Source organism: Leptidea sinapis, chromosome 26 (assembly GCF_905404315.1).
Source record: "Leptidea sinapis chromosome 26, ilLepSina1.1, whole genome shotgun sequence".
Taxonomy (NCBI): Eukaryota; Metazoa; Arthropoda; class Insecta; order Lepidoptera; family Pieridae; genus Leptidea; species Leptidea sinapis.
The window spans coordinates 6487598-6514800 of NC_066290.1; the positions used below are offsets into that span (position 1 = coordinate 6487598).

The 27203-nt window shown below is 33.6% G+C and overlaps 1 protein-coding gene across 3 annotated transcripts in view; it reads left to right on the plus strand.

Annotated features, from left to right (window-relative positions):
* Window positions 1-27203, plus strand: part of LOC126972542 (ETS-like protein pointed) — a 216316-nt gene that overhangs the window by 163509 nt on the left and 25604 nt on the right. For all 3 annotated transcript variants that reach the window (XM_050819377.1, XM_050819379.1, XM_050819380.1), the window contains 2 exons: window positions 1755-1958; window positions 3771-3899. In XM_050819377.1, the coding sequence (XP_050675334.1) occupies window positions 1755-1958; window positions 3771-3899 (333 nt within the window). The remainder of the gene's footprint in view (window positions 1-1754; window positions 1959-3770; window positions 3900-27203) is intronic.

The following is a 27203-nucleotide window of genomic DNA, read 5'->3' on the forward strand; positions in this document are numbered from 1 at the left end:
AAACTTAATTTTAGCTACCTATAGTTGGTAGATTTTATGTACGACTTCATATTTTGTAGGTCTGAGAATCGGTCGTCATCTATTTTTTATATCTCAAAAATTTTAATAATTGATTTTTTTCTTATTACTTTATATGGCAATACAACGTTTGCTGGGTCAGCTAGTATAAAATATATTTCTTGATTCATTCTTACAGTTCCGTAACTCAAAAGTAAAAAAACCATAAGGGTTCCCCTTTTTTTGTCCCCTCCGTCTGTCTGTAAAGACCCTTTATCTCGGGAACGCGTGGAGGTATCGAGTTGAAATTAAAACGATATAATCTGGTCTACAGTCTTAAAATTAAAAAAAATCAAACTTCTTAGTTAACTTAAAAAAATGATTTCTGCCACAAATAAAATGTATTTCGATACTCTCAAGAGAAACAAACTTTATAGGGTTTCCATTTTCAAAGTGAAATAAACTTTATTCAATTAAGCTTAAACTGAACGCTTTTGAATGCCAAATATTCATAGTTCCTTGTATGTTCTTCTCTCGAGCTCTACTGTTTCCGATCGTATGGCAGATTTAGTAATTTGAAAGAAATATTATATGACGATATAAACACTGTTATACGGAATGGAATAGCGGGTTTCTGGGAAACTGTCCGTTATTCTAATAATAAGATAATTAAAGTCGTCACTGAGGCATCCCTTGACAATGTATTTTACAAATACTGGCTAAGGGTACACCAGATCCCTTACGTAAAATGACTATTTTTTTTTTTTAAGTGAATTTAATTTTATATTAATTAACTAGCTGACCCGACAGACGTTGTTCTGTACATAATAAGTAAATTACTATTTTTTATTAATTTGTCAATAATATTTCTTATGATGTTATCATCAAGAATTATTTCGTAAAATATGCTCCGGCCTGTTGTTATAATGAAATTGTTTCACAGCAGAACTGTCAAACCGTGCGTCACTAAATTCTCTCAAAGAAAATATGTCCATACAAAACAAATATTGAAAATAAAAATAATTATGAGTCCCAAATCGAAATAAAAACTATCCTATCTCTCAAGTTGGAGCAAACTGCACTCCATGAAGTAATTCCCATTTAAATCCGTTTATTAGTTTAGGAGTCCATTGAGGACAAACATTGTGACACGAGATTTATATATATTAAGATTAATTAATTATCTTTATACATATTCCATATTATAATTTTAAAATATTTTGACTACCTACTTATATGTAAACATGTTTTATATGGGTCCCTGACCTGCAAAAAAATGATTTTATTTTATTATTTTATAATGACGATTCAAAAGCCTATTTTAATAAAGCTTGTTGGATTTTGACTTACCTACCACTTTCATACTTGTAAGTTGTAACACAATTTTTGATGGAAGAGGAAGCTTATGGTTCACCTGATGTTAAGTGATCACCGCCGCCCACATTCTCTTGCAACACCTGAGGAGCCACAGGAGCGCTGCCGACCTTTAAGCAATAGGCAGACCAGTTAACCTATTTTGAGCAACGCACGCATACTTACACAAAGTGACATACACAACGCGAGCGTATCCCCTTATCATAATGGTCCGCTAACTTTAAACAGCTGCTTAGGAGTGCTATTTCTCATTCTGACTTAGGTCAATAGAAGAAGACAGAGTGAGAATTAGCAACGCTTTAAGTTAGCAGACTAAGTCTAGCAACAAGAGACTATCTAGACGTATAAATTATCTAAGGCATTTTGATATATTTTTTAATCAGATCCTCGTCAATGGAGTGAGGCAGCAGTCGCGGCGTGGCTGCGATGGGCAGCGCGGGAGTTCTCCCTGGAGGGAGTGGCTCTGCAGCAGTTCGCGAGAGCTCAGGGCAAGGATATCTGCGCGATGGGTCGTGAGGAATTTGTGGCCCGAGCACCGGCGTTCATGGGCGATATCCTGTGGGAACATTTAGAAATACTACAAAAAGGTAAGTATTATACTACCAGGTATAGTAAGAATTAAATAGATGAGATTAACTCATATATTCTCAGCTCATTTAGGCGATGGCCAGTTAAAACAGCTTAGTATTTTTGTGAGATATCTATAGTAGTAAGGGGGTTCCGACGCCCATGTTCTCTTGTAAGATGTATGTTACTATAACATAAATGCTTTTCTTAATGATACCACATGTATGACTTAGGGACCTTCAAGAAAAGAGCATACTCCATCCCAAATTCAAAATTCAATTTTTTTTATTGAAAATACGATGTGACTGCACTTATTGAAAGTCACACACTAACACCAATTCCAAAGAGAATGCCTCCGACCTAAGACGAACAAACTGAGCGGACTTTTTTTTTGCATAAAAAAAGGCTTTTTTCTCAAAGGCTTCAAAATGCATCTCTTGACACTTATTGTTGCGGATGACCATGGGCGGTTACCTCACCGATCCCCATCCCGTGAACCTCTTACCCGTTTGCCCCCTTTTATATAAAATAAAAGATTGGGAATGGAGCGACCACCGTCATGCTATTAAAATTACAAATTTTATTGTATCGAAATTTGAATAAAAAAAAAAGAAGAAACCCGCTGAGTTTTTTACGTCCGTTCTTCTCAGGCATTCATTCCCGAATGGGTAGTAGTTTTTGACTTTCAATAAATGAAAAATATTTGAGTTTGAACCGAGTACTGCTAGAATCAGACTCTTTGATAAGTAGAGTTAATACAAATGATTTAAGTTTTCTTTAGTGTTAATTCCGCCAAAATCAGTCTCGTGCCAGATTTTGGCGAGACAACACGTCCTGAGGATGCCTCGTGTAGAAGTGAAACACGTGTCGAATTGTTTAAAAACAAATATTGGCGGAATTAACACTAAAGAAAACTTAAATCATTGAGTCTCGTGCCAGATTTTGGCGGGACAACACGTCCTGAGGATGCCTCGTGTAGAGGCGAAACACTTGTCTAATTGTTTAAAAACAAATATTGGCGGAATTAACACTAAAGAAAACTTAAATCATTTGTATAATTATGGATTTCCGCAAAGTAACGCCTACTTCAATAAAAAGTAGAGTTAAGCTTTACGTTTCCATTCATATTTCTGATTCCCAAATATGTTAAAAATTACTTCACAATAAATGATGCAACACATAAAGAAATCTATCATTAAAATTATATGATACTGCATTGGCTACTTTGAACTTCTAAACCGATTGACTTTTTTGTCATAATTTTTACCTATTCGTAATGAACAGAAATTATTCGTATAAATTGAGAAATATTCTTTATTTATCGATATGTAGTTTTATTAAAAACACTAATTCTTTTCGATGTACCCTCAATCGCCTAATAAAAGGACGTCAGAAATGTCTATATATATACATTAACTTACAGATAACATTAAAACATTCATTCAAATTAACACCTCATTACCGTAGCAGTAATGTTCGAAGTCTTATGATTGATTATGGTGCGAAAGAGACAGACGCGAACACGAGGCAAGAATAATTTGTGTTTGCAATTGAAATGTAATTATTTAGCAAAATAATTAAAAACGTCAAGTTAGTCAAACAATTATGTTAAATTAAAGTGGCACTTACTTAAGTTTGGATATACTCTTATTTGGACATTTTTCAATGAACACATTCTCATTGCGTGGCGTTGTATTCAAAGCGCGGTCTAAACACAACTGAACGAATTCTCTTCCTAATAGACGCGTAAACAGAGTTTGAACGCGTGGGCCTAGTTGTTTATTGTACATCAAAGAATGTACCAATGATATAAGAGTATTCTGTTGTTTCAGATGTTGAGAAGGAAAGGTCCCTCCTCGCAAACGTGCCTCCGAACATGTACGAGAGTAACGTGTGCCTCCCGGAATTGCCTGACTACATTCCTCCACCTGCACATCATTACAACAATAACAATAATACAGGTTAGTACCTATCCTCATTTTATTACACAGGTATTACATTGGTTCCTTGAGTCTCTTCTTCTTCTTCAGTATTGAAGGTTGGTCGTCAACTTGACTTACTCGTGTAAGCCTTTCAGTTTTTGACATTTGAGTATTTTTGTTGCGTCACTTTGCATATTATAGTGTAATTGAAATGATTTGTAAAACAATTAAAATGTAAATCTTGACTTAAAAGAGTGGCAATGAGTTTCTTGCTACTTCTTCTCATTAGCTCAACCCTTTAGCGGTAAATTCAATAAGAAACAATATTTTTATTTATTTTTTTGACATTCATAAGTGTCATTTCCGTGACCTACATGAATAAATTGTTTTTGAATTTTGAATTTGCTTTTTGAATCCAACGTTATGACAGGGAGACGGAACAGTTATTCGACGGATATTATCACGGTCATTTCTGTTGTAATGAACTTAACGCACTTAACAGTCATTGTATATCCTATGCTAAGAAAAAGCGAATTTGACTTTTAAAATCTTAACATACATTATATTGTAACATCACAGAAAGCTACAATTATTTGCATAAATCAAAAAGAAATCTTAATAATTGCACTTCAAATTATACGTCAACAACATATAATCTATACTTATATTATAAAGCTGCAGTGTTTGTTTGTTTGAACGCGCTAATCTCTGGTACTACTGGTCCGATTTGAATGATTCTTTCAGTGTTGGGTAGTCCATTTATCGAGGAAGGCTATAGGCTATATGTTTTTTTTTCAAAATTAGGGATCCGTAATAAAATTGCTATTTTGTAACACAAGGTGTAAAATCGAAAACCTATTTTTGCGTGCGCTGCAAAAACTATTGACAATAGAACAAAATGATGTACAGGCTATAATATAGGCAATATTTTATTACTTATAAAACTATCGCGTGAATTATACTTTATATGGCAAAACAACGTTTGCCGGGTCAGCTAGTTTTTTATAATTACCACAGATGCGTTTGGAGTAATGGAAAAAAAACTCAACAATTGCACTTTTAACCGTATAAATAAACATTTTTAAAATAACCTTATTATTTCGTAATATTATAATAAAATATATGCAAAAGAAAAAAGACTATTAACGGTTTTTTTTTATAAAAATAAGGACAACGAGCAGGACGTGCAGCTGATGGTAATTGATGCGCCCTGCCCATTAAAATGCAGTGCCGCTCAAGATTATGGGAAAACCGAAAAAATCTGAGCGGCACTACAATTACACTCGTCACCTTGGGACATAAGATGTTAAGTTTCATTTGCCCAGTAATTTCACTAGCTACGGTGCCCTTCAGACCGAAACACAGTAATGTTTATGCATTACTGCTTCACGGAAGAAATAGGCGACGTTGTGGTACCCATAATTAAGCCGGCTTCCTGTGCAAAGGAGCCTCCCACTGGTGACTGTATTATTATTAAAATGTCCACGATTTATAAAAGGTATGAGTTAATTCGTTCAACAATTAATTAATATTACTTTAACATGCTATTATCGAGATCAAAATGATCATGCAAGTCGCTATCTATCCATAAAGATAAGTTGTTATCGGCGGCGGTAAAGATACTCGCATTAAACTACCGTTCACGGTAAACCGACCATCATTAACGGGTTACGACCCTTGACTAATGTTACATACAATATAATTCCCGCTTTATTGGCGTTGACACTTTCATTTATTTATTCCTCTATTTTGAGATATGCACACACACTAACACAACACTATTGCTAACTTCAATGTAAAGTTTTTGAATTATTTTTGCATTGTTATGCCAAAGAAGTATAACTTCTCACATTCTTATTAATTTATCGCCATCAGACATACAGACAAAGCGAGGGACTTAGATTACATTGCAATCCTACCATTAAATCGATTTTTATTCATGTAGCTTGTAACTTGAGCTATCTGCCATAAAATAGTTTAGTACTAGTATGTACTAGTACAAGAATCGTAGAAAATTTCTAAGGCTAATAATTAAATTAATTAATGATGAAAGTGTGCATACCTTAGATCGTAGATTCCCAAATTTCGGCAAGAGTCCCTTCCTAAATTGAAACACAGCCAAATTACTTCAAAAATCCTATCTCGACTTTTTTTCGATTTTTGGACTACGTCGACCCCCGAAATCAGCTTTCGTTTTGGGAAACCCTTAATCTCCTTTTTATAATCTATGTCTTTTATGCCTCCCCATATACATCTGTAGTGTTTATGAATGCTGCAATAAAATATTATTTCAATTTAACACTTTTAAATATTAATTCCCGTCATACAACATCACTGATATATTGGACTAATGTTAGAAGATGGATGAAATTTTTTAAGAAGGTTGACTGCGCAATCTCACATATAAAAGCTCATTCGTATCAGATATAAAACTATGTTTATAGCGTTGTAAATCATTGCAGCGGGATGTTTTGACTTGGAGATGCGAATGGACTTAGCTACTGGAATAATAAATTTACTAAGACAAGGGTCTCTTTTCGTAATAGTTAGCGGGTGGTCTTTATTGCTGTTTACACCTTCTGAGTGTGTTTCAGTTAATAGTTTTTAGTCTATCGTTATGTTCTTAGTTGTAATGCTTCTGTACGCGGGTGTATCACTTTATGATTGCATATTAAATCGATAGTTTCTCATATTTCTGCAAGTTTTGGTTTAAACGGCCTTGAATCGGTACATAATAAAGACGCCTAGGAAAGTTGCAATAATGTAAGTCAAGATATCAAGGTAAAATTTGCCAATAAAAGTCATTACAGAACTTGTACTGCAAAGACTATTGAAAATACTTAAAATAGGCCTTATTCTGTCTGAGTCACAAGTTTAAATCCCAAGAATATGGAAAGTAAGAAAAGAGACACTGCCTTCCAGGATAAACATAACTCAAATGATCAGCCTAGCGAAACTCTCTAAGAAAAAACCGATTCACTCGATTGTATGAAACGTGTAGTCATTGATAGATTGACAGATGACGGCTATATTCTTGTAAAAAACGGAGGTAGCCGAAATCCACAACGTTTTAGGTAACTGTTCGCTTTCAAACTTAGCTGGATTATATTTCGTCACCAATCGCCATACTGTGATTACTACTATTTCAAACTAATGTCAAATGACTGCACAATTCATACTAAACTAAATTTAAATTTTTACTTAGACAGTCCCGCCGCTTATTACGTAGTATTTACATCCTGTTTACGAATCAAACGGGCACCACAGAGAATCAAACATATCGTGGAGTACAAAAGAAGTCATATTATTCCAAATTCAAACTTGATGACAGTACCCGTCCATATATTTTCATAACGGTTTGTATAAACCCGCTTTCGGATGTACATACGTAAACAACAGTACAAGTTGTGCAATAGTTGGAAAACATCGGCAGCTAATATCAGTGTGAGTATAGTATAGTTTCCACTTGGCTGAATAGCGCGCAACCCGCGACCTTGGCGTAGTTTTTCCGCTCTCTTTGGGCTCGCGAGGCCTGAACACTCCTAAGTGTCATCTTTTAAGTTTTCACAACTTACACAACTTACAAATACATTACATCACTTATTTTTGTATACTGTTCATCAAAATCTATAACAATCTGTTGTTTATCATATTGGCGTTAAAAAAATGGCGGTTTATTATTGAGCGATGTATATGCTTTTACATTAATCCGATCCCAAAAAATGATTCTCCAAAACATGACGTGTATTACGAAATTCAAAATAATTGTAAAGCCTTTACGTGGTAAAGTTTACTACAACAAAAAATTTATTACTTTATTATACCAATGTTGGGAATGGAACACTCCTAAGCTGTTTAATTATTAAATGGAATTGTAATCTAACTGTACTTTTAAAATAAGGCGCTACCCTGCTTTTTGCGCCCTAGTTTTATTTTTTGCCTTCTTAGGTCTGAGGCATATATTCTGGAATGGGTGGTAAATTTGATGTTCATGAAGTGAATCGAATCGGAATTGGTGACAGTACTAATTCGCCCACTACGAGTTTGGCTGAACAGTCGCCTAAACGAATAGTTCGCAAGGCTGATCAATATTTTCGGTTGAATTTTTATCTACCATATTGTAATATTTAGGTAAATTATGGGTAAACAAGTTATTATCAATAAGTATTCACAAGGTGAGCTTAGCAATAAGAAAAAGATTTTCTTCTTAAAAAAAGAAAAACTGTTAAGACATATGGATGAGTGGTCGTTTAAGCACAAAATTCATAGTATACCAAAAAATCACTGTCTAGTCACAGACTACAAAAACAGCCGAATAATCGGCATTCCCGTCTATCCGTCAGAAAATTCTTTTATTTTCTCAAAATTGATTCAAATTTAATAATATATGAAATATCGGTGTGTGCTTAAATCCTCACAATAGATGTAAATACTTCATAATACTTGATATCCATGAAGTTATTAAATTTACAACATATAGTTATATTTAATCACGGACGAGTAAAAAAAGAAGAACTCCGTGTCACCTTACATAACAGTGAGGCACCAAAACAAGCCAGTAAACGCGTAAATACATAGCCCCACGCATACACTTACACTAATACAAGCCGATCGGCCGCCGTTATGAGATTTGCCATCGTCTGTCACAGATTAGTTTACGTCGCAACAAAATATTTTAAAAACGCCGTCGTGCGTTGGGAAAAATTGTAAAAACAATACTATAAAAGTATTTGTGGATACTTTTATAGTATTGTTTTTACAATACTATAAAATAATGATTATTTAAGGGAGAAAAAATTGTGTAACTGGTATACCCCATAACCGCACACACACTATCATAAAGGTGCTTCACTTGCTAATATCACGGCGCGGAGTCCTTTTTTTTACTAGTCCGTGTATATAATATAAATTATCCTGGTGTATTTTGACATTAGTCGACTCAAGCAAATTTTAAATACACTTAATTCACTTGAGCGTAATACCCTGTTAACTTTTTATTGTTACTTTTCTGACTGCCAGTATTTATTCAGTTTTGAAACAAGACACTTACGAAAAATATATAAAACCTCATCAAAACACAGATGAACATTCATGGAAGCACCTAATTACAAACACATCATAAAATATGACATAACATTTTAAAATAGTGTCATATTATTGTTAGATGTTAGAGCACGCTTTGGTGTTGAATATTATTTATCATTTTGAACATCAATATCTTCGCGTTACTAATTAATTGGTTATAATATTATATTTTAATTATTGTGAATGTGTAGGTGATAACCTGTTAGCAATTTATGTTCTCGTAGGACCTAAGTGTTCTATTTTGTTTGAATTTGTTGCAAATTATTATTACAAATGCGTAATTATTAACTTAACTATGGTTTTAAAAATACATTTAGTTTCATTATTTCCTTATTCAAAAAATAAAAAAACACAATAAAAAAGTATATAAAACATTAAATATTAATTCTAGCTCTCAATAAAGATTTTATAAATGCCGTTGTGCGTTGTGAAAAAGTGTAAAAACAATAATATAAAAGTATTTGTGGATATATGATTATTTAAGGGAGAAATAAATGTGTAACTTGTATCCCCCGTAACCACACACACACTAGTATAAAGATGCTTCACTTGCTAATATCACGGCGCGGAGTCCTTCTTTTTTACTAGTCCGTGCTATTACTATAAAATATTTTTATTACAATCAATATAACAAATCATACATATGTTATATTAATAATAATTAACAGTCTGTACTAATAATATAATAATTTACTTACAAAGTGGAACGCAATGTTAATTTTTACGTAAATATATCTAACGGATAACCTCTATCGATTAATACTATTTCTTCGCAATCGATACCTACTTTTTATCGCAAGAAACGTTTTCGTGTGCGAAAAATTCAACCCCTACCATACATGATATGCCTTCACGACTTGTTGCTAGTGATGTATGTAACAGTCTTCGTACATATCGCGAGTGCGTCGATCTTTTTCAACTTCAGTTTTTACTTTTAAATATTTATTTTTGCGTTCCAGTATTCTACATTTGAATTTGAACTGGTTGGTTTAGACGTTTGTGTTGTTGAGTCGTTTAGTCGGCTGTGTGAATAGTTGTTGTGATAAATATGGCATTATTGGATTCTGGCTAAGTTATTATGTTTTTGCATCCCAGCTCCCGTTCTAGGGACGCGACAGAACTGGATCCGTTTCTGGTTTGGCGCGGTGAGTCAGTGATTGAAAATTAGTTTTAAACGAGTTGTATTATATATTATAGAAATGTACTGATGAGTTTAATATAATGTTAATTCTAATATATCGCGTTTCTGAATGGTAATAAAAATAAATAGGAACTTTACCTTTTTAGCGAAAGGGAGGCGTCTTTGACCTTTTTCTGCCATCAAGCAGTATTGTGCAAGCATTAATGTATTTCCCTTTGAAGGGCGTCGTAGTTAGTGCAGTGAATGAGACCTAACATGTTATGTCTCAAAGGGACGAGAGCAATTGGAATGTCGCAGACAATTTTGAGTTCAATCAAGAAGCAGCAGCAATCAATAATGGACAGGGCGTATCACTTATCCTTAGGTAAACGTCTCGCTCATCTCGTCGCTTTGTCTCAGAAAAAAAAACTTATTAAACATTAATACCATAGGTATCATATAATAATTATTCTGGCGTTATAAGTATAATTTGTAATAACTTATTGCCATATATTATTCTTAATTTATATGTCTATATAGGCTATGACAACTTTGGACACGTCAAAAAAAATAGCGGCGAACAGTTAGCCACTATTTTCAGCAACGAACGAACACTAAAACAAAGTGACCAACTAATCGCGAGTGTAAGACGTAGCTGTCATGCATACTAAAGTAATAAACCTGAATAGGCTGTATCTAGACGTATAAATTATATGAGTGATTATTATTATATATATTTTATGTGTAATAATCAAAACAATATAACTTAATTTTTCGATGACCTGTATAGCCGAGTGGTTAGCGATCCTACCTACTAAGCTAGAGGTCCCGGGTTCGAATTCCGGTAGGTGCAAGCATTTATATGATGAATATGGATGTTTGTTTCCGAGTCATGGATGTTTAAATGTATTTATGTATGTTTATAAGAATTTATGTATGTTTAAGTAAGTATATTGTTTTCAATATATCATTGTCTTGTACCCCATAACACAGGCTATATATGCTTAACTTGGGGCAAGATAATTTGTGTAAAAAAAAGTGTGTCAATATTATTATAACATAGACATTAACAATAATTGTCGTATGTGTCAAGTTTCTGCTTAAGTTGCACGGCTTTTCCGAATAAAAGATATTTTTAATTACTTAATTAAGATGGCGTCGATCTGTCTCTGTCTGTAAGCCAATACGTTTCATTAATGTCAAGTAATTAAATTTCGAATAATGTATGCTAATGGTATGTCCTTGCGATGAATAGCTCAAGCGTTAAAAATAATGCAATTGGGCCGACCACTTGAAGGTTAATACAAAGGTATGTTTAAAGTTTAGCAATAGCATATGTAGTTATGTGCAATACGCGAGTCATCCGCGCTTTCGTAAGGGGTTCTTGGTGCGTTAGGCGGACCTAACTATTCAGTGGTCGCATCCTTTCGTTGCGCATGCGCTGCCTAATCGCCGGATGTACGCTTCGGAAGTATCTCGCAATAACGATTACAATTTTGGTACCAAACGCAGTGTGTTATTGACTTGTTTGACGGAGGCCTTGCGGTGTGTTTGACTGCCTTTCTTTTTGTGACAATAAGAGATGAGACTAGCAGGACGTTCAGCTGTTGGTAATTGATGTGCATTACAATGCAGTGCCGCTCAGGATTCTTGAAAAACCCCAAAAATTCTGACCGGCATTACAACTGCGCTTATCACCTTGAGACATAAGATGTCAAGTCTCATTTGCCCAGTAATTTCACTAGCTTCAATTCATGTGTAGCTAGCCACTAGCTATACATGAATTGGTAACCTCACTTCTTAAAGTTGATTAAGAAATATGTACAAAGTGTAAGCCAACGTTATAATAATATATAATATTGACACACTTTTTACACAAATTATCTTGCCCCAAATTAAGCATATATAGCCTGTGTTATAGGTTACAAGACAATGATATATTTAATACAATATACTTACTTAAACATACATAAATACATTTAAACATCCATGACTCGGAAACAAACATCCATATTCATCATATAAATGCTTGCACCTACCGGGATTCGAACCCGGGACCTCTAGCTTAGTAGGTAGGATCGCTAACCACTCGGCTATACAGGTCGTGGTTATAATATAAAGCTCTGCCAATAGCTTTGTGTATCAATCAGGCTTGTAACTAAATATCATTGCATACATAAGCTCCACCCAGACATTCAATTAAACATTACCTTAAAAGTCCTATACGTTTTTATCGATGCAATTAATTATTGCAAAAAATACGTAATGCCTTGATCTAGATGCCCTATTTAAAGCAAAAAAAAAATTCTTTCGCATATCGTACGATTATCTAAATAAGTTCATGTGAGTCATTCCTCGCGTGTTTTGTTTGTTAGGAAATAGACCAATCAGAGCAGAGAACAACAGACACTCAAGTTTTGTAAAAATTCAGTTTTTCTAAAACATATCAATCACCATTTCTTCTCAATAAATTCATTGTGATTGTTAATTGGGTTGTGTAAATCGCACTCGAAATTTTGAGATAGTATAGGCCCAATGATTATAGGTGCAGTATATATGTGACCTACAGAAAACCCAATGAATAAATAAAAGTTTAAAAATAAACTAAAACATCCACAGAAAATCCAATGATAAAACCAAAATATAATTAATCAAATAAAGAACGCTTTTTTAATAAAACGCATATTTTCGTTTATCGTACCATTCCCAATTTAAACTTATTCAAAATTTCTTTCCATATTTTATTTAAGTTTTCTATTAATGCGTATTTTTAGCTTTTTTAATTAGCAATGAATAATAGACATTTTCTTACTACTTTAAATAAGGAAAACTTAATTAATCGTTTTTTCTTACGATAAAACAAATTAAATGTTTGTCATTAAAAATTGTGAAAAAAGTAATTAGTTGGTTTTTCTTAGTAACTCACAGTCATAATAGAAATCTATATATATAAAAATTAATTGCTGTTCGTTAGTCTCGCTAAATCTCGAGAACGGCTGGACAGATTTGACTAATTTTCGGTCTTGAATTATTTGTGGAAGTTCAGAGAAGGTTTAAAAGGCGAATAAATATGAAAATGTTCGGAATTAAAAAAGAAAACAACAATTTTGTTTTTCCTTTAATGTGACCCCGCCGTTCAGAAATCAAATTTAAACAATACTTTAAAATGAATAACTAATTAGAATCAAAACTTAATTTTAGCTACCAATAGTTGGTAGAATAACTATAGATGTTAACTATCATAGTTAATACAACGTTTGCTGGGTCAGCTAGTTAGATAGTAAATAACATGAATATTTAAACGAATCCTTATATTTGTAGTGAGATTATTTTTAGATTATCACTTATCAGTCATGGCCGTAATCCTTATTCTTTGCCCTGTCTTATAAATGATATTGTTATAAATGCTAACTTTAAACCTTCTTTTAAAGTGTCGTAATTCTAAACAAAACACGAAATAGCTTACGGTCCATTGTTCTTCTATTCTGACAACTATTGAACTTTACAAATATTGAAAGCAATGAATAAACTATGATTTATGAAGAAAAGTGTGCTTACATTGTGTTTAAGCACACTTTTGCCGTTCCGCTATCAGACTGCGAATGATATGTGCTTATATGTGTATAGAACGTTATTGGTAGCAACTACAGAAATAAAAAAAGAAAGTTATAGAACCTTCTTTTAATGTGACGTAATTCTAAACAAAACACGATATAGCTTACGGTCCATTGTTCTTCTATTCTGACAACTATTGAACTTTACAAATATTGAAAGCAATGAATAAACTATGATTTATGAAGAAAAGTGTGCTTACATTGTGTTTAAGCACACTTTTGCCGTTCCGCTATCAGACTGCGAATGATATGTGCTTATATGTGTATAGAACGTTATTGGTAGCAACTACAGAAATAAAAAAAGAAAGTTATAGAACCTTCTTTTAAAGTGACGTAATTCTAAACAAAACACGAAATAGCTTACGGTCCATTGTTTTTCTATTCTGACAACTATTGAACTTTACAAATATTGAAAGGAATGAATAAACTATGATTTATTCCTTTAATTTTGTGACTACTCTCGTTCGATCAAGACATCCTTTGTACATCACAATAATATTGAGTAGAGCGCGTGCTCGTAATAAGAGATGTATTTATAATCGAATATTATTTTCATTAGCACTTACACGTCAATCGCAGCAGGGAAAATATTGGGCTTTCTAAGATTGCATTAAAAAGATAGGTGTCACTTGGAGCGGCCATATCCGGGAACCATTATGCCTCTAACTTCCGGTGCAACCCGATACACTCCTGCGCACGTGCGGTACCTCTTCAAATTTTGAACGACGTGAATCGAAACGATGAAAATCATTATGTTAAAAAGGGATTGATAAATTTTTAGATTTGTTCAAGATAGGTTCAAGCCTTTGGGTATCAAAATTTTTATATCTTTTAAAAACTCAAAACTTTCAAAAACATTTTAAAGTTTATAAACATACCTAATAAAAATTGAAGTTAAATAGTATCATTACAAATTTTTATTTATTTATTGTTGAGCTCTTTTGTACGAGAATATAATTATGTGTCAATGCAATATAACGCATACCGGCTAAGCCATTATATTTTTTTTTATTAAATTATTATAATCAGAGAAATTCTATTAAATGCCTATTAAAGCGAATTCAATACTAGAAAATATATTGATAAAAACAATAAAAGAAATTAAAAGATATGCATATTCCATTTTTTGTCTTTATTTTGTTCATTTTTATATACTCGTAGGTCACTTCATTATAGAACATCAACATTCAGCATGTCAGAATTCAAAAAAGATCATCCGCCATTTTGTTTTACGCTATATTAAAACGGCGAATTTAGAGCAATGCTTCCCCTAGACTTATAAATATATTATAATAGCAAACAAAAGAGACATCGAATAACACATAAAATGGAACACGCTTCGCCTTTGTTAACTTTTCCTAAAAAAAACACATAATGCGTTTAAAAAAGGGCAGGTAAGGAGTAAAGAAAGCTAAACCTTGAGGGTCGGTAAACGAAAAGAGCAAGGGATGCTTCTAGTGTATTTATAACATAAGGGTTCTTCAATGAGCCCTTAATAAGAACCCTTGCGAACCCCTACAATCAAACCCTCCATTCAGGTGATTGAAATTGGAATAGACTTCAGGTGGCCTTGATTTGATTCATACGTGATTGTTGATACTCGAAAGAATTCAAATGAAGGGTAAAGGGTCAGCACAGTGGACCGTTTTGAATACACGTTATTCTTATCAGCTGTTCTAATTTTCGTTCAGAATTGAATGTATTTTCGATAACATTTCGTGGCTGATAAAAGTTTATTTCGTTTTAAAATTCATTTTCGCATCGCAACTGGGATCATTCTATCGCTTGTCCTTATTCTTCTATTTCTGAGCTTGTTGAATGATAAATTTTGATTTCGAATTTATAGATTAAAACAATCATAAATTTTCGTATGGTATGTATATTTAAATAAGGTTGTCCCAAATTACTGTTAAAAGTTTTGACGTAATTCAGGCGAGTAACTCTTGGTATCTGCAGTTCTGTCTTTTTTGAGAGTAGCAAGAAGGGTCATCTGATATCCGTCGCCCACGCTTTTCAGAAGAGAGTTGGCTTTGCTAGCATTTAAATTTAAGGTTTTACGATACCCACAACCGTCTATAAGCCCTCACAGAAGTCCGCCTCTGGGTGGAGGTAGTCAGGGAAGTGTATCAGAACTCAGAGCCATTGCGTACGGTGCGTAATTTCAGCTAATATACCTTTGAAAGACAGACTTTATTTCATGTTGACGACAACCCTAGTTTTGTACGGACCAACTGACCTTATTTACCACTGGACTGGCGGCTATCATTGTGCTTTTGTGCCTGTTTGCTATTCGCCATTTTGGCGCTGTTGGCCATGTAGCGAGTCTGCAGTACTAAAACTAGTAATGACAACCTTAGCAAACATCGATATATGGTGGAAAACTATTTACAAAAAAAAATAGTACTTTGTAACGTTGATTCTTGGAGTATAAATATCACGGAAAACGAACGAAATTAATTCAAAATGCAAGAATACTTCAGAGTATTGTACGTTCCTTCGCAGCCATTTGTATTATACGTCAAAATTAGTTCTCTGGACGCTCGCGAGTGTCGCTTTCAATAGGCACAAAAAATTTGCTGTCAAACATATGGAACAGCATGTCCAGTGGTATTTATACGGGACGGTACGGACCACTTAAATGAAAGCTATCGATCACAACTGTTGCATAACGCTCCAGGATATTTTCGTAAAAGCCATTAAAGTATTTATCAATTAAATAAGTAGAACAGCACAATGCTTATGTTTCGTGGAATTATACAAATACATACAGTGTTGTAGATAACGAGTTATCGCCCGCCCTCTGCTAACTCACTATTTTTTAGTCGAAATGAGCGTACATACAGCGCGCCATTGTTGATGCAAATGAGTGCATTTGTAGCCTTGTTACGATTGTAATAATAATATAATATTGACACACTTTTTACACAAATTATCTTGTCCCAAGTTAAGCATATATAGCCTGTGTTATGGGTTACAAGACAATGATATATTTAACACAATATACTTACTTAAACATACATAAATTCATATAAACATACATAAATACATTTAAACATCCATGACTCGGAAACAAACATCTTCATCATATAAATGCTTGCACCTACCGGGATTCGAACCCGGGACCTCTTGCTTAGTAGGTAGGATCGCTAACCACTCGCCTATACAGGTCGTATACGATATCTATCTATCTATCTATATATATAAAAATGAATTGCTGTTCGTTAGTCTCGCTAAAACTCGAGAAGGGCTGGACCGATTTGGCAAATTTAGGTCTTGAATTATTTGGGGAAGTCCAGAGAAGATTTAAAAGGTGAATAAATAGGAAAATGCTACTAAATTAAATAAAAACAACAAATTTGTTTTTCCTTCGATGTGTCCATACATAATTTCTATGAGAGAATTTATTAACGCACGGTTTGACAGTTCTGCTGTAAAACAATTTCATTACGACAGCAGGGTGCATATTTTACGAAGTAATTTTTGATGTTATGATATATTATTGACAAATTCATATAAAAACATTATTTTATTTATTATATACAGAACAACTTCTGTTGGGTCAACTAGTAGGTATATAAAGATTACATTATTCTTGACTTGAATTATGCATCGACCCAAGAATAATTTTTTTTTGACAAATATTGAGATTGAAAAGTCCACGCAACGAGATATAGTTGTACATAATAATTAAAATGTATCAATACACGTTATTTTCAATACTATTTGGGCACCTATGACGCTTAAAGCCGAAATATGGCACTTGCCACATTTGACACCAAAATTAGCTTCAACTGCCATATGTATACATTGCCACATTTACACCAGTTGTTTAAAATATTCTTGTTCAATAAGCAGCAATGTAAAACATTTATTCAATTCAGGGTTGATTCGGACAGTAGCAGTTGACTAAGGAGAAAAGTGTGCTTACATTGTGTTTAAGCACACTTTTGCCGTTCCGCTATCAGACTGCGAATGATATGTCCTTATATGTGTATAGAACGTTATTGGTAGCAACTACAGAAATAAAAAAAGAAAATTATAGAACTGTTATAAGTGTTATGTCTGACTGTCACCTATATTTACATACATTACCTACATTACGCTCGGTTGCAACGCTTCGGATATTGCGGAACTACGGTAATACGAATAAATTAAGAATCTCATAGTGAAAAAAGATCGCCATATACTTTATTTAAAAAAACAGGAGTTTCGTCGGAACATAATAATTGATGAAATTATATATTTTTATTGGTATTCATTGTTATGGAAGAATTTCCGCAGATTTTTGCCAAGTTGTATAAGTTTTCCGCTTCAAGTTTTAAAGTAATAATATATTTTATGAACAAACAGGAAAACAAAACTTAATATTGATTAATTTTATTTAGCAGTGCGGAATGTACGAACTTTTTAAATTGTTTTTATTATAATATTCCTTTACGTATATATTTTTTGGTAAATTTTGTTTAATACATTTTAATCCGAAACAAATGATACTAAGATCATTAGGTAACTGTTTTCAAAGATTAAATTCCTTTTAATATACTTATAATGTCTCAACTTAATCTTTGGGCATTAATGTTACTTTTCGGTGAATTTCACCGTTCTTTGTTCGCGAATAAGCTTCACCTTTCGTAGGTGTGGGAATAATGGCGAAAGAGTTTAGCTCAAGGTGGGATCTTCAATATTAATATCATATTACGGTAACTTCAGTGTTCACACGCCGACAAAGTGCGGAGTCGGCGAGTTTGAAGTGCCGAATTCAATTAATTGCGCTATTTGCTGTGCAGATTTCATTGAAGGAATGCATCACAAAAACAAACATGTGGACGGTTCCTTATTGCTCGAATGGAAGACAATAGTTTATTAACTTCCATATGGGAGGTTTAAGTATTACGTATTCCTTAGGGGTGGGATTTTTAATAAATTAATTGTACTTAAGATTCATTAACATAAGTGATAGCTTCATCAAATTAAAAAGTAAAGCGCGTACACCATTCTTAAAGGCCGGCAACGCTCTTGTGATTCCTCTGGTGTTGCAAGAGAATGTGGGCGGCGGTGATCACTTAACACCAGGTGACCCGTACGCTCGTTTGTCCATAAAATTTCCATAAAAAAAAAAGTTGTTACCCTATTTGTTTCGTTAATGAATGATGTGTATCTATTAGTGTTCGATTTTTAGGTTACTGAATAAAAAATATAAAAAAAAATCGAGATTATTGTATGATATACAATTTTTCTCACAAAGCAAGTTATATTTACAAAATAATGTGCGCGTCTCAAGAAAAAAAGCGCGGTGTGCAACATAAGACCACAAAAGTTCGGCAAAAGTCGGCTCAAGTGAAATAAGCTCGCGATCAATCTAAAATTACCTGAGTAATTTATACTCAACGATAATAATTACAGTAGTGTAATTTATGGATATAAAAATAGTTTTATTAAATATAAAATATTAACTTCTTACATACATATAAATTAAAGCTGTTCGTGCTATATATCAGCTTGGTTATAAACAGTCTCTCAAAGAAAAATTCAAAGAAATAAATATTATGACTGTTCATTGTCAGTACATTTATGAAAATTTTATATACGTTAACAAAAATCTATATACATAAAAATAAGGGATTGCTTGTATTGTATATTTCATTAAAAAGAGCGCAACAAGAATGCTGGGAGAGTTTCTTGCGCCGCTCTCAGAGCGCCATTTTGTTTGCGACGCGGTAGTATATAAGAAATTACATCAAAAAGAATTCTAAACTGATTCCGAGATAGTACTTCGGTAATATTAGAGTAATATGATTCTTCTTGTGGCGGTTTGAAAAGTTTATATTCGATTTAATAATTAAAACATTTAAAATAACACGCACAATTTAAAACAATACACAATATCTTATCTGTAGCCAGCAGGGCGGATGGCGTAGGTGGTTATCCTTCAAGCCCCGGCTATCATTGTCACAATATGACGACCCGATAGGGTTCAACTCATGCTCGACTACTGTTTTTATCATTTCTCTAACACATGACAAAGCTTACAGCGATTAGGGATAAGATTACAATAATAATTGGTGGTTTTATGTCATTTAATCTGTTATCTCTTTGGACATTATTTCAAGGGTCGCGTACGAAAATACAATAAATATACCCTATTTAAGCGTTAATACTTCTTCGTAATTAGGTAATAACTGAGGTTTTGTTGCTTTTTTTTCATAAGGCAAAGCTCAAAATATAATATTTATATTCTGTTTAAACAGATCTTTTTATTTTTTTATGTTGCCTGTCTACTCGAAGTCCGTATTAGCCAGATGAAGTATAGTAATTAATATGAATTCGAAAATCTAAAACACGTTGATACGTGGCGGGAGGGGATCAAATTCAAATTCAAATATTTTTATTCTAAATAGGATGTGACATCACTTATTGAAAGTCAAAAACTACTACCCATTCCAAAGCGAATGCCTCAACCTGAGAAGAATGGGCGCAACAAACTCAGCGGGCTTTTTTTTCATCAAAAAATATGTTTACAAAGTAATATTGTACAATTAAAAACTTGTTATTTAATAGCCTGAGGGCGGTCGCTCCATTCTCAATCGGTAATATCATTAAGAAAGGCATTTATGTTATAGTAACCTTTACCATATAAATGTTTTTAACAATTCTTTTGAATAACGTTTTGAAAACTTTTATTTTGAACATATTCTGGGATCTTGTTGTAAAAGAATATACATCGCCCACAAAAGACTTAGTAACTCGGCTTAGCCGAGTAGTGTTAACGTTATGGTTATGACAGTTTCAGAAAAGCAACAGTCAAGATGTTAATTTCTTAGAATTTTGCTCTCAATGATTCTTTAGGACCTAGATTATAACCGAACGAACCGGAGAAACCGTGGTGAGAGTCAAGGGATCTATCTATTCCGCCACAGATACTAAAGAGTATTTAATCAATAGTTACTTCATTGATACGTATAAAATGTCGCCATTGTCGCAAAGAGGCCGAGAAGCATAAATAATTGGTACCGGAAATGGCGTCCCAGGCGTGTTCTATTTTCAAATACGGACCACTATCGCGTCGCATGAAGGTTTACAATAATTGTAAACCTTCTTTTTTATTTAATTATTAAAAACGTTTAATTTTATTGCCATCTTTAAAAAATCCTGCCTTTATTGGCTAATTATAACCTTAGACCCGTTGGAACATAAAATTGAATACAAAATTAGAACTCTATCATTTTAAACCGGATGTATCTGTTTTAATTAGTATGCAAAGGTTAAAATAAAGGACCGGGATTACAAATTATTGTGTTTAAGTCACAAATTGGGGCATTATGCAAACATAAGCGTATTAGTATAAAATCAAAATTGTATTGTTTTTTTATTTTTATCTAATCAATTATTAATTATCTGTGACTTCCGCTGGCCGTGTTAAACAAACTATATAGTTTTTTACATAGAACAAGCATAAAAATGTGGGGAGTTTTTGTATAACTTTTTTCCGTGCCCGCTAAGGTTGTATGGATTCACCTGGACTTTTTATAGGTGTTTAATCCCACCAATAGCTTCATTGATGCGCCACCAACTTCGACACTGAAGAATACTTTAAGGGTTTTTTTCCCAGTGGGATGCTCCTCTGCACAGGATCCCGGCTAGATTATGAGTAACACAACGGCGCCTATTTCTGCCGTGAAGCAGTAATGCGTAAGCATTACTGTGTTTCGGTCTGAAGGGCGCCGTAGCTAGTGAAATTACTGGGCCAGACTTAGCATCTTATGTCTCAAGGTGACGAGCCCAGTTGTAATTCCACTCAGAATTTTTGGGGTTTTTCAAGAATCCTGAGCGGCTCTGCATTGTAATGGGCAGGGCGTATCAATTACCATTAGCTGAACGTCCTGCTCGTCTCGTCCCTTATTTTCATAAAAAAAAGAGTTACACACACTGAGAAAATTTATATGCCTTACTTGAAAAGTGGTCCCTTGTCTCGTCGTACTAAACATTATTGGGTGGCCAACATGAAATAATATATATCTCTCACACATAAGGCTGTGTTTTATTAGCAATAATAAATATTATCTTAATACATATATAAATCCAGTGTCCATGAATGTTTATTTCCAGTGAGCTCCTAAACTAATGAACGGATTTTAATGGGGATTACTTCATGGAGTGCAGTTTAGTCCAACTTGCGAGATAAGATACTTTTTATTTCGATTTGGGACCCAAAATTAATTTTCCTCCTGGCATCCTGTGCAAAGGAGCCTGCCACTAGAAAAAGTCTCTTGTGAATGAAAAAATGAATAAACAAATTTCTTTTCAGTTTTTCTATTTTGTGGTTAATCTCTCTTCTCTAAACTAAAATGCATAATTATTACTAAAACATTGCCCCAATACACAATGGCGTGCAACCATATGTACCATAAGGCAGTGCCTACCTCGCGAAGAACCCAAATAAATATATCACAAGTATTAAAGTTGGTTACTTTATTCTTAAACCAAACTTTTATGAAACACCCACGAATTAAATTTTTCCTTACGATGATACCATAAATACTAAGTACCTACGGAAGGCAGTCTCCAGATTGCATATTCGATATGCAACATCAATATATCACAAAACCTTGTATTGTCGGACTAAAACGCAACTACGACTAGTTAATTCCGATAAGTGCCTACCTTGCTAGAAAACCATCGCACGCACCTGAAAATACATATACATAATAATTTCAGTGTTTCATAATCGGAGAGCAAACCTCACAACCCTGATTACACATTGACACAAATCCATCAGCAGTCTCCATTTCCTCGGCAGCGACATCGCGGAGACAATATCCTCGCATGTTTACATCCGTAACATTTACTATAGAAAAGTAATTTCCGCCGCTATTTCCCGCGTGCACTGCCACCTAATCGAATCTCAGCTGCGTCGTTCTGCAAAACTCTCACAATTCCATATTAATTTCGTTACGGTGCCTTTAAACTAAACTTTGTCGTAAAAACCCGCAGAGCGCTCGGAACGTAATTGCTTTTCAGATGTTTTCTTGTTAATTTGTAGGGGAGTGCTGCCAGTGTCAAACGAATCACAAATTAAGACTCTAATATCTCTCTATTAGCTATCATAGGTATTTAAGTATATAATTTAATTTAATTCTGCTTGCTGAACTAACAGACACAACAATTATTCAATATAATTTACCAGTAGGAGGCTCCTTTGCACAGGATGCCGGCTAGATTATGGGTACCACAACGGCGCCTATTTCTACCTATATCTATGGATAGATAAGATCTTGCCATTAATCGGTGACAGCAATGTATCCGTAACTAGAGATACGTTATTGAAAACGGCCGCTAGTAACCTAAATCTAGAACTAATGTACAAGTGCCATCATAAAATCCAAACAAATTAGAAAATAATCATAAAACTGACGCTTGATTGATTTAACAATTCGACTATTAATCACCCGAGAGCCAGGTACATAATTATGCAACGTACCTAACGTCTAATAAAAAAAAATAGTATCTTCCGACGTCGAAACCATTTCCTCTGTTAGACAATGGGCCACGCATCCGGTAGCACACGTGCTCAGGTGCCCATTATCCTTCCCTTTGTGACCTTCGAGAACCACCCCTGGTAACTTGACCCGATTTGTCAGCGCCGCCTCGAAGGACCCACCCATTTCTATTTGCGATTACATAAGCTGACTGACATTAAAACGCATCTGTCAGATTTATACCTGAATTCTTAGCAATCTACAATGTATCTATATATGTACTAGCTGACCCAGCAAACGTTGTATTGCCGATATTAAAATGGCGATACAAAAGTAACTGTTGATCATAGATGGGTGAAAATTTGAAGTTGTATGTATTTTTTAATGCTGACTCATAATCAAACAAATTAAAAAAAAAATGTCAAAAAAATTTAAAAAAAAAACGTGTGGACCACCCTTATTATTTAGGGGGATGAAAAATAGATGTTGTCCGATTCTCAGACCTACCCAATATGCACTCAAAGTTCATGAGAATCGGTCAAGCCGTTTCGGAGGAGTTCAAAGTTTAACACCATGACACGAGAATTTTATATATTAGACTAGCTGACCCGGCAAACGTTGTTTTGCCATATAAAGTATAATTCACGCGATAGTTTTATAAGTAATAAAATATTGCCTATATTATAGCCTATACATCATTTTGTTCTATTGTCAATAGTTTTCGCAGCGCACGCAAAAATATTTTATCGATTTTACACCTTGTGTTACAAAATAGCAATTTTATTACGGATCCCTAATTTTGAAAGAAAAAAAACATAGCCTATAGCCTTCCTCGATAAATGGACTACCCAACACTGAAATAATCATTCAAATCGGACCAGTAGTACCAGAGATTAGCGCGTTCAAACAAACAAACAAACAAACACTGCAGCTTTATATATTAGTATAGATTATGAAAATGGTCTTTGTTTGAGGCTCTTTCACGCCTAAACCACTGATCGTATCGACATGAAACTACCACCATTCGATGCGAAATTTATCCTAGATGGTATATGGCTACTTATTTTTTGAATTCCAACGTTCCTTCCTTTTAAAATTCACGCAGCGAAGCGGGCGGGAACGGCTAGTCTTCTATATATATATATAATGAAAATGGTCTTTGTTTGTGGCTCTTTCACGCCTAAACCACTGATCGTATCGACATTAAACTACCACCATTCGATGCGAAATTTATCTTAGATGGTTTATGGCTACTTATTTTTAATGTATTTGTAATAAGATGAATAAAATTTCATTTATTTCCTTTTAAAATTTGCCCAGTGAAGCGCGCCGGAAGGGCTAGTATATATTATATATAAATTCGCCTGAATAATATGTATGTAATGTAACTATTTATTAATTTATCTAAATGCTGCATTAATCACAAAGCAATTTGAGCCAGCGGGAGAAATACTACGGCGAATATTTTTGTAAGTTTAACTTTTGAAGTGGAAGATTGTATTTCGTTTTATTAATCTCGTGTTTAATTGTTAAAAAAAATTGTGTGATAAAGGTTATTATAACATAAATGACTTTCTTAATGATACCTACCACAGATTGGGAATGGAGCGACCGCCCTAAGGCTATTTAAAAATTAGTTTTGTTGTACGATATTACACTGTAGCTTATTTTTATGAAAAAAATTAAGTCGGCTGAGTTTCTTGCGCCCGTTCTTCTCAGGTCTAAGGCATACTTCTTCAAATGGGTATTAGTTTTTGACTTTAATTAAAACGAAATATAAGATTATGCTAAGCTTCTAATCTCAACCTTAAACTTGCTAACACTCTACTGACGTATAATTTTGCTGAGTGTGTGTGATATCCCCACCTTGACGTTGGCTGAATCAAAGAAACCATTTACCTTATTAAAAAAAAAGCGAACTTGACTTTTGTATTGGGCTATCTTATTTTAAGCTCAGCATAACTTCAGCTGTCAAATAACGATAAAAACGAAATTGATGATTGCGCTTTATTAGCTTTACGTAAGTAAAGTCTGAGCAAAATCTAAGTATGCTCTATAGATATAAGTAAGTATAGATCGTGTCACAAGATGATGCGTCTATTAGCCCAATAATTGCATCAGTTATGGCGTCCTACAAACAAAAACACTTTATATCTGCACATTACTGCTTCACGGGTAAGGTAAATATTTTACTTGTTCATTCTTATTCATAAGATTATTTATTTGATGCTGACTGTAAACCTCTATTTTGCGCAATGCACACACACTTACACAAAGTGACATACAAATCACGAGTGTAAGACATAGCCTCTCTCGCACACTAAAGTAATAAACCTGGCTTAATTTAGAGACCCTATCTAAACAATTATAAACTATATTGGCCATTTCTAAACGTTGTCACCCTAATAATAATTAATATCCTTATTCAAAATTACACCATTGTAAATCGAATACCCTCCTGCTGTCTATAATACTTCGGACAAAGAGTACGCAAAAATTTATAGACGATAAAATAGACCTGAATATATTGTGTCACTTTCAAAATGTCAGAGAATAACTTAAGAATATTTTCTAACTACAACGGCCTCCTAACTACTGAAACGTCCGGGCAACTAGAGCGGCTTTTTTCTTTAGACAGTCAAACGTCCAGGCAACCAGAGTGGCCCAGTCGACTTGCGTATTTATTTTGTGTTATAATCTGTAGTATGAGTGAATTAGCTTGTCAAATACGATTTTTAAGACTCTATGGTAAGTAATTGTAATAGGCTTATCTTTAAATATCAAGTATCCGAGCAAAAATTAAAAGAAATAATTAATTGAAAATCGCTTTGCGGGGGGAATTGTCATTTGTTTATTTTTGTAGTGTCAAGTGTTTTGTTATTGTTTTGTTTATCATGTAAGTGTAATATTTTAATTACGTATTATATTTGTTTTATATATGAAATTAATCCTCATGATATCTAGTTTCCGATTTTATCTACAAATTACATTTAAAATTCTTCTTACGACATTAAATCGACAAGTTATAACAGTATGATCGATACTACTTTATCGATTTGGTTTAAATATCAAATTTTTATTGTAATCCAATAAATTAACAGTAAATCATTGCTTGTAATAGGGACAAAATATCATAAATATAATGTTTATAATATTCAACAATCTGGATGTATTGAGACAACCAAGTATTTCACGTTTTACTTGTGCATTCCGCAGATAAATTGTAGGTATATACTAAGAATGGGTGCTTTATTTTAGTTTAATGCAACAATCCCGTAAGTCGAAGTAATGACATATTAATATCAAAAAATAGGTTATATAGTCTATTTCAATAATAATCAAGTTTTATTAATGTGTGCGCTAATATTTTACATAAAAACTTAATATAATGAAAATGTTATCACATTTCTACCTATAATCTCGAGCTTTAACCTTTTATTTATATATAACTTGGGTTCAAAAACATAATTTATGATTTTACACGTTGATTTTCTATACTTTTAACTACTTGAATGTATTTTTTATATAGCCATAGGTGGAGTCGTTAGGTAATTATATCGCTTTTAATAATCATGAATCTCGCGCTCGCCGTCGGATAATCTTAATCGCGTCATCGGACGTTCCGCTACCTGCCAGCTGTCATTAATCGGACGTTGCAGTAGAAGAACTGCACACATTACATATTATGCGAGTAAATAGTGCGTTATCTATTCTTGGTAATACGTCATGACTAAAAAGGTTATTTTTTTCAATTGAAACTGTTCCCAAGTCAGTCACTCGAACAATGGACACAAAGACAAGGTCAGGCGCTTGGAGTCATTACCATTACAATGTAATTACCGTACTCGACGACGCAAACGAAATATAATACTAACACCACAAGAAATCTAAGCCAATTTTGAACCATACGAATTTTGATTTATTTAAAGAACCAGAAAAATACTTACTAAGCACTGCTCATTTTAACGAATAGAATCATTATTATGTGTTACAAAAAATAAAATATCACCAAAAGTAAAAGTTTAACATAAAATCGTGTTATAAAAAA